The sequence below is a fragment of the Acanthamoeba castellanii genome (genome assembly GCF_000313135.1).
Source record: "Acanthamoeba castellanii str. Neff unplaced genomic scaffold scf7180000084719, whole genome shotgun sequence".
NCBI classification, from domain to species: domain Eukaryota; phylum Discosea; order Longamoebia; family Acanthamoebidae; genus Acanthamoeba; species Acanthamoeba castellanii.
Window position 1 is genome coordinate 21,658 of NW_004457273.1, and position 8,323 is coordinate 29,980.

Here is an 8,323-nt window from a genome sequence, read left to right on the forward strand (position 1 = left end):
GGGGCACCAGCCAAGATGGTCGACAGCGTTGATGGTGTGGTGGTGTGGCGGGTTCTCGTGCAAGAGCTGCCGCACACGCAGCACGTCGCCAGCGGCCACCGCCTCCAGGAAGGCACCACCAGCTGCCGCCGCTTCTGCTGCTGTTGTGCACTCCTCCATAGTGCCTTTCGTCTTCAGCCGTGCGGCTGTGCCCGGTTTTGTTTGGTCCCGCTGTCCTGCTTAACTTAAGGCCTCGTCCTAGAGTTTAGTCATCCGACTTGAAATTTCATCCAATTTGGAAATTTCGTGTGCACCGGGGTCGGATTCATGGGATGCCAGAAAACTGAATGACACCGGGGTCGGATTCATGGGATGCCAGAGCAGAAGGAAATTAATTTTAAAATCATTTATGCAAGTGTATGTTGCACTGCTGAGGATGAGAGGCCACAAGTATCCAGTGTTGTGTAGTTGTGGCCAAGTAGTTTGGAGAGCGTGGACTGAGCAGAACCACTTGTGGCAGGGTCATCAGATTGTCCCTGTTGGCAAGGCAGCTCAAGGTGAGGTAGCTATTTTTGAGGTGGTGGGCAATGTGGCCATGCACACAGAGGCTGAGGTGGGAAGGCATGAGGTGGCCATGGGTGAGGCGGCCCTGCACAAGGCAGCCATGGGCAAGGTGGCCATGGGCAAGGCGGCCCTGCACAAAGCAGCTGTGGGCGAGGTGGCCATGTGCAAGGCAGCCATGCACGAGGCAGCCATGGGCAAGGCAGCCATGCGCAAGTCNNNCCCTGCACAAAGCAGCCATGGGCGAGGCAGCTGTGCACAAGGCAGCCATGCGCAAGGCAGCCCTGCACAAAGCAGCTGTGGGCAAGGCGGCCCTGCGCAAGGTAGCCATGCTCAAGGCGGCCCTGCACAAGGTGGCCATGCACAAGGCAGCCCTGCGCAAGGCGGCCCTGCATGAGGCAGCCCTGTGCAAGGCAGCTGTGTGAGGCGGCCCTGCATGAGGCGGCCATGCATGAGGCAGGCACACACATGTACATGGTGCTGGCTGTGGCTGTGCAACTTCAACTTCTGCTCATTGCAACACTTTACCTCAACAGCTTCTATCAGTCCTCATTCCAGCACCTTCTCAACACAGCTACGACACACCCTGCCTCACCCATCACACCACAAGCAAGAGATGTACTCTCTGAACTGCCAGCACGAACCATTGTTGACACTGAAGGTTGTGTTGAGGTATCATGCAGTTGATGGAAAGATAAGAGAGCTCAGAAGAGCCTCTTTGATTTATTATCTAACGTGTACATGTCACATATATGGTAACTACCTAATAAAGATATAACAGAATACCAGAGTCATGTGCAAGTGTAGTTGACACTACACAACACGCCCCTTGCTCTCAATCTTCAGTTCAACAAGGTTGATGAGAGAGCGTAGCTCAACTACACATGCGCGCCCCAGCGCCTTGGTGAACACATCACCAGGCATGACCTCCGTGGGGAGGTATTTGAATTCAATGTTCAGCTTACTCACACTTTCACATAAAAACGTTGTCTCGGCGATGGTGTTCAGCTCTGCCTCCATTGTGGAGGTGGCTATGCACTTGTGAGTGTGTGCGCCCCATTGAATGGGACTGCCACTAAGTGTGAAAAAAATGCCTGACATGGAGTGCTGTGTCTCAACGTCCCCGCCCCAGTCTGTGTCTGTGTAGCCTACTGGTAGCAGGCCGCCAGACTGGGAACAAGACCCACTGGTGGCGTACTTGATTGCAAGGTCCTTGGTGGTGCGCAGGTACTGAAGAATGTGCTTGATGGCGCCCCAATGGGACTGGTTGTAGCTGTTGACATGACAGCTCAGCACATTGACAGTGAACACAATATCCAGACACATGGCCTGAGACAGATAGCTCAGCCGCCCCACTACCGACTGGTATGGTTTTCTGAGGTGCCCTGGTGCTGTGACATTGAGCTTGTGGAGGATGAGGCCAGGGTCCATGGGCGTGCTGATGGATTTCACGTTGGCCATGCTGAAGTTGTGGAGAATCTCCATGATCTTGCCAGCCTGACACAGGTAGAGGGCCCCCTCCTCACAGTCACACATGACCTCCATGCCCAGGATGGACCTGGCTTGGCCCAGGTCCTTCATCCTGAAGCTGTCATGCAGCACCGTCTTGGTGTGCTCAACGTGCTCAAGAGGGGCGACTATCACACAGTCGTTGATGTAGACAGTGATGATGACGAGGGCACTTGACTCCTGCAACACATAGATGCAGGGGTTGGTGTGAGTGGGAAGGAAGTGGTGGCTGCACAGATGGCGGTCCATCATCCTGTTCCACTCAAGCAGCGCTTGATGGAGTCCATATAGACTCTTGCACAGCAGGCAGACATGGTCTGGCCGCTCCAGGTTGAGGAATCCTTGCGGCTGCTCAATGTAGATGTGGACAGAGAGAGTAGCATTGAGGAAGGCGTTCTCTACATCCATCTGGTGGACCTCAAGATTGAGGATCATGGTGAGGGTGAGCAACTGTCAAAGATGCTCCATTGTGACAACCAGTGAGAATGTCTTGTTGTAGTCAATGCCCAGTCGCTGAGTGTAGCCCTTCCTGACCCATCTTGCCTTGAGATGATTGATGACACCACTGGCCTTGTGCTTGATTTTGAATAGCCATCTCAACCTGATGGCTCGCAGCCCCACAGGCAGCAGAGCTAGTTCAAACATGCCGTTGTGGTCAAGCGCACCATACTCAGCCTTCATGGCCTTGATCCACTCAGCAGCCTCAGGCAAGGCAACAGCTTCATCGTAGCTGTTGGGAGTGCATGCGCTGTCACTGACATCAAGCGCCTGCAACACCTCAGCAGCGAATGCATGGAAATCATCATTGTAGAACTTGGTGTTCTTCTTGCACTCATGGGCCAGTGGCTTCTTCAGCATGGGCCACTTCTTCTTGACCACTACAATGACATTGTCAGCCTCCAGGCTGGGTGGAGCAGCATGCTCCTCCTCCTCGCTCTCCTTGAGAGCAGGGTCATCATCCATCACTGGCATGTCAGGTGGTGTGAGGGGGTCCAGTGGCTCGACCTGCATGGGCGACTCGCCCTGTGGTGTCCGTTTGATGACAGACAGCTCCACCTGACTTGGTGAGCGTGGCGGTGAAGTCTTGGCAGATCCACTGGCGCCCAGCACAGATGGCGCTGGTGTGGTGGACTGGTTGATGGAGGCCCACTGCGGAGCAGAGCCCACATTGGCCTCCTTGGCCAGTGGGTTCACAACGGCAGGCGCCACTGTGATGGACATGTTGTTGCCCATGAGCACGTCATGTGCGTCGTAGGGGAAGACGACCTCGCATGTCACAAGGATGTGCCCTTGCACCAGCACCTGATGGTTGCTGGTCCCACTGTCCACTGGCCCAAGGTAAACTCTGGTGCGTGTGCGCGCAGATAGCTTGGTCCGCTCGCCGGGCGGTACCAGCACCTCCACCTTGGCCCTGAACTGGTGCATGTCTTCGAGTGCCCCCGCATGGTCAGCGTCCCACCGATCCAGTGGCGACGTGCTGTCGTTGGCGTTGGTGGGCAAGTGATTGTAGATGGCGGTGGTGGTGTGCAGTGCCTCGCCCCAGTAGCACTGGGCAATACCACTGTCGTGCAACATGCACTGGACCATTTCAACAATGGTCCTGTTAAACTGTTCGGCGACGCCATTGTGTTCAGGAGTGTGTGATGACGTGGCCTTGTGGACGATGCCGGCAGCACGCAGAAGCTCCTGCACTCGCTTGCCAGTGTACTTGCTGCCCTGATCGCTGCGGAGGCGTTGACACTTGAGGTCCGCAGGTGTTGCAGCCAGATGGCTGCGCAGCATGGCTTCAATGTTGGACTTCTCACATATGGCGATGATGATGGCGAAACGAGTGGTGTTGTTGATTATTGAGATGAAGTAGCGCTTGCCAGTCTTGGTGGCGACGGGAAACGGCCCGCACACGTCAGTGTGGAGCTGCTCCATTGGCGTAGTGCTCCTCACTGCTGGCCCCTTACAAATGGGCTTGCGCATCGTCTTGTTCTTGACGCAAATGGCGCACGGCAAGAGCGACTTGGTGGCAGGCATGATGCCCTTCGCCTTGAGCATTGTGCACAGGCGACGCTCACACGCATGCCCAAAACGCCGGTGTAGCACGTCAAGTGAGAGGTCAACGCGTGTGGCGTATGCCCGCTCCAGGAGTAACGGGTCAAGTGGCAGCACCAGCATATTGCCTCGGGCTGTCCCTTGAAGGACCACGCGTCCACGCCCGTCCACCACGCGGCACCCCGCGGTGTTGATGAGGATGGTGCAACCCAACTTGGCGATTCACGCCATAGAGACCAGATTTTTCGCCAGCTCAGGGGCATAGTACACATCCATGAGCACGACAGTCTTCATTGTACCGTCTATGACAATGGTGGCGCGGATGGTGCCTGTCCCCTTGACACAGCACTTGAAGTTGTCACCCAGCACCAAGTTGACAGTGCTGCGGCTTTGAACCACAGAGTCGCATATGCGAAGGCGAGGACAGCGTGGGCTGGTAGTCATGGAGCAGTTCACGACGACAGGTGACATGGCAGGTCGCGCCCAAATCCAGATACCACTGGTTGGTCTCGTTGGCCACAGCGTTTACCTGGTCAGCGACAGACAGGACGATTTCCTCGTCCTTGTCGCTCTTGTGCTGTGCCCAAGTGGCATTCACTTTGTGGCTGTCGCCACCGCCGCCACCACCATCGCCACTGTCGCCCCAATTGAGCTTCGGACACTTGTTCCTCCAGTGGCCGGGCTTGTGGCAGTAGTGGCAGGTGGTCTCGTCGCCCTCCTGCGGCCCCTGCTTGGGGCCCTTGCTCGACTTCCAACTGTGGCCATGGCGCTCGCCACCCTTGTCCTGCTTCGACGGGCCGTGACCTTCGCCACCACGCTTGCCGCGCGCACGATCAGGCTTGTCACGCCACATGGCATTGGCAGCCTCATTCTGTTCAGAACACACATTCAAGTTCACCTCACAGTCACAGAGTCGACTCATCACGTCATGCAGGTCAATCTTGGTCTGCACCTCAATTACTGGCCACACAGTATTGTACTCGACCAGCAGCCCATTCAGGATCACCATAAGGATGAACACTTCAGGGAGCGCCAAGTCGTTGTTGACAAGTTCCATGTTGATGTCAACAATCCAGCCAAAGTAGGAGTTGAGCGCTTCTCCAGTCTCACGCTTGATGTTGATGAGCTGTGTCAACAGCGTCAACTTGCTCACATTAGCCTTCAGCGCAAGATTCACATCAAGGGTAGCCATCATCTTCCACGGGTTGGTCTCAAGCCCCTTAATCATGGCTCAGAATGGCCGATCCAGACAGATGCAGATGTAGCCCACAGTCTGTTGCACCTTCTGTCTGAAATCGTCCTTTCAAAGTTCCAAACTCACTTCACTCTCATCCTTCCTCCCCTTCAGTTCCTCCATGGACCCAAAGGCGTACTCAAACAGTCCTCAAGACTGTAGAGTCACAGACAAATCATTGCGCCACGTCGCATAACCACTTGCGGATTTGAGTACCAGTTTGGAGTTGAGAAGTTTCAATTGAGCTTCAAATGGGTTCATCTTCCAGTTGAGCGTGGGCCCATAACCTGTTGAGGTATCACGCAGTTGATGGAAAGATAAGAGAGCTCAGAAGAGCCTCTTTGATTTATTATCTAACGTGTACGTGTCACATATATGGTAACTACCTAATAAAGATATAACGGAATACCGGAGTCGTGTGCAAGTGTAGTTGACACTACACAACAGGTTGGGTGTGAGGGATTGAGCAACAGCACTGCACACGCCAAGAATGTCAAGGGCTGAAGCAGGTCTGAGAGGCAAGGAGGAGAGGAGAGGTGATTGAGCTACACACCACCTGCTCACACTGCCACCACGAGACCAAGATCAGCAACATCCAGGGCTGGAGCTGATCAAGAGCTCAAATGGGAGGGAAGTGAGGGCCACTCATCCACCCCTTCAATCTTGAGGGGGTGGCCACGGTCGTGCTGAACGGTGGCTCCTACGCTGAGTACAGTCAAGTGCACCATACTCGAGGGCTGGGCTGCGAGGTGAAGAGCGCCTACCGGGCAGCAGAAAAGCTGGTGCTGGAGGAAGTGGAGCGGGTCGCATGCGCCGAATGCCATTGAGAGATCAAGAAGTACCAGAACAGCACACCAGCACCAGGTCTCTTGCTGAGTGGAGACAACGGGTGGAGCCATCGGCGGAATGCGGCTCAGTCGGTCTACACCCTCATCGACATCCCTCGCCGGCGAGTGCTGCACCAAATTGTGCTTGCGAAGGAGCGAGTCCACTGGATGCATGGGAAGGAGGTCACCATCAGCAAAGGAAACTACTTTGGAACGTCGAAGGGAATGGAAGGTGAGGGATTCCGGCGTGCTGTGGATTGGCTCGAGGAGGAGGGACTTCTACCTTGCTTCCAGGAGTTCGTCGTCGACCATGATTCCTCGGTGCAGTGCACCCTCAACAACGACCACCGCCTTCAGCACATTCGCATCCGCCATGACCCTGGTCACACAAAGAATAATGTGACTAAGGATCTCCATCGAGCGCTGGGCCAATCGAAGGCTGTGCATGGCTATGCCGATCGCATCGGCTGCTGGATCATGACCAGCATAAAACAAGCAGTACTCACCCTGGAACAAGTATGCCTATCAGCAAACCTGCCAACCCCTCTGTTCTTCACTAATCTTATTTGTGGGAAAGGGTGGGCGTACTCTGGAGGAACAGGAGGCAGCAATGCTCGATGACTTTCGGCGCAGAATGCAGCACGCAAAGCACCACTACTTCGCAGAGCTCTGCGACGTTGGCTGCCCCTGCTACACTCCCAACACAGCCATCGACCTCAACAACATCACCGACAGCAGGGATCATGCCTTCCTCTCGCTTCCCAACGAACTTCTTGAGCTCATCCTCGACTTCACTGCACCACCAACATTCTTTGCTCTCATCAGCACGTGCAAGCGCTTCTATTCCGTTGGCGGCAGCACACATTTCTCTTCCCGCCACCACGAGCGAAGAAAGCAAAAGAAGTACCTGGCCTGCACCTCAGTCGACATGGTGCCTCGCATCACAGCGGTCTTCGACATCATCGACAGCATCTGTGCGCGTGCACCCGAGTTCGTTCATCCCCTGCACACCTGCTACAACGAGAGCATCAACTCGAGCCGCACGAAAGACCTCGGCAAGAGCACAACTTTCCCTTCGACCTACGAACCTCGCGCCTGGCTCTCGGTGCATCGACTCAACATTGGACCAGGCACAGCCCAGCGGTCCATCTGGGAGGCAATCGGCCTCCCCGTCCACAACCTACAAGCTCATCACTGGCGCGGAGAGGATCAGCGGGCTGTCGCCGACAAGAAACGGCAGGGGTCGAAGGAATTCAAGGCACGCGCGCGCGAGCGAGCCAAGAAACGAGAACGAGTGCGGCAGGAGGAGCTACGTGCCTCGAAGACACGAGGGGACTTCTATCTCCAGGCCCACCAGAAGACGATCCTGCCCACTTCCACGGTATCCCTTGCTTGCCTGCTCTGTCATGGCACCGCACTCACTGCCAACTGCATGGCCAGCTGGCTGCACATGTGCACGACGATCCTCTGCCATGGCCACGACCCAAGGAGATCGAAAAGATGGTTGGGCATGAGTTGGACAAGATCATGTGCCGACACAACCTGATGCGAGTCTACAAGGGGAAGGGCACGGTCGACGACAAGAAGAGACGATTGGCGGAGTACCTGGCGAATCCTGAAAAGAACCAGCACTACAAGAGCAAGCAGAAGCGGCCTCGCCTCGACGGTCAGCCAGGCACACATCACCTCGAGCCTGCAACTCAACGCGCCAATAGAGAGGAGGAGTGTGAGAGAGGGGAAGAGAGCGAGAAAGTGGAGAGACAAGTGCCGACATGGCTGGAGAAGGGGAAAGAAAAGATTTCAGATGACGCCATGAGAGAGGACGACGAGGACGACGAGGACGACGAGAAAATCAAAGCCAAGGGAGTTGCTGACGACTGTGCGGATAACGAGGACGACGTGGATGAATACGAGTTCTTCTATTGCGAACGGGTGATGGAGGAGGCGCGTACTTCATCGCTCCAAGACGAGTGGGCTTGAGGAGGCCGTGAACTAGGCGGCCAAGGCGGCCATGGGCGAGGCGGCCGTGCGCGAGGCGGCCATGGGCGAGGCGGGGGTGGGCGAGGCGGCCATGGGCGAGGCGGCCGTGCGCGAGGCGGCCTGGGCGAGACGGCCGTGCGCGAGGCGGCCATAGGCGAGGCGGCCATGGGCGAGACGGCCGTGCGCGAGG

General features: G+C 56.1%; 5 protein-coding genes and 1 pseudogene across 5 annotated transcripts in view; 3 read left to right on the forward strand and 3 right to left on the reverse strand.

The window, feature by feature from the left end:
• ACA1_151930 (Ras subfamily protein) overlaps positions 1-159 on the reverse strand; it is a gene marked incomplete at both ends in the record, with an annotated part of 1,789 nt that extends 1,630 nt beyond the window's left edge. The window contains one exon of the mRNA XM_004333956.1: positions 76-159. Coding sequence (XP_004334004.1) covers positions 76-159 — 84 coding nt within the window. The remainder of the gene's footprint in view (positions 1-75) is intronic.
• A 415-nt stretch (positions 160-574) lies between these two features.
• Positions 575-965, forward strand: ACA1_151940 (uncharacterized protein; the record flags this gene model as incomplete). Its single annotated transcript, XM_004333957.1, has 2 exons — positions 575-705; positions 758-965. 2 exons carry the CDS (start codon positions 575-577, stop codon positions 963-965), a joined length of 339 nt encoding a protein of 112 aa, XP_004334005.1.
• A 723-nt stretch (positions 966-1,688) lies between these two features.
• On the reverse strand, positions 1,689-2,484 carry ACA1_151950 (Reverse transcriptase (RNAdependent DNA polymerase); the record flags this gene model as incomplete). The annotated part of the gene is made up of 2 exons (XM_004333958.1): positions 1,689-1,710; positions 1,739-2,484. The coding sequence occupies 2 exons, from the start codon at positions 2,482-2,484 to the stop codon at positions 1,689-1,691; spliced, it is 768 nt and encodes a 255-aa protein (XP_004334006.1).
• An 18-nt stretch (positions 2,485-2,502) lies between these two features.
• On the reverse strand, positions 2,503-5,320 carry ACA1_151960 (annotated as a pseudogene).
• A 1,467-nt stretch (positions 5,321-6,787) lies between these two features.
• ACA1_151970 (Fbox domain containing protein) lies at positions 6,788-8,133 on the forward strand (the record flags this gene model as incomplete). Its single annotated transcript, XM_004333959.1, has 2 exons — positions 6,788-7,534; positions 7,594-8,133. The coding sequence occupies 2 exons, from the start codon at positions 6,788-6,790 to the stop codon at positions 8,131-8,133; spliced, it is 1,287 nt and encodes a 428-aa protein (XP_004334007.1).
• Positions 8,134-8,164: 31 nt separating this feature from the next.
• Positions 8,165-8,323, forward strand: part of ACA1_151980 (uncharacterized protein) — a gene marked incomplete at both ends in the record, with an annotated part of 768 nt that continues 609 nt past the window's right edge. The window contains 2 exons of the mRNA XM_004333960.1: positions 8,165-8,239; positions 8,263-8,313. Of these exons, the coding sequence (XP_004334008.1) occupies positions 8,165-8,239; positions 8,263-8,313 (126 nt within the window). The remainder of the gene's footprint in view (positions 8,240-8,262; positions 8,314-8,323) is intronic.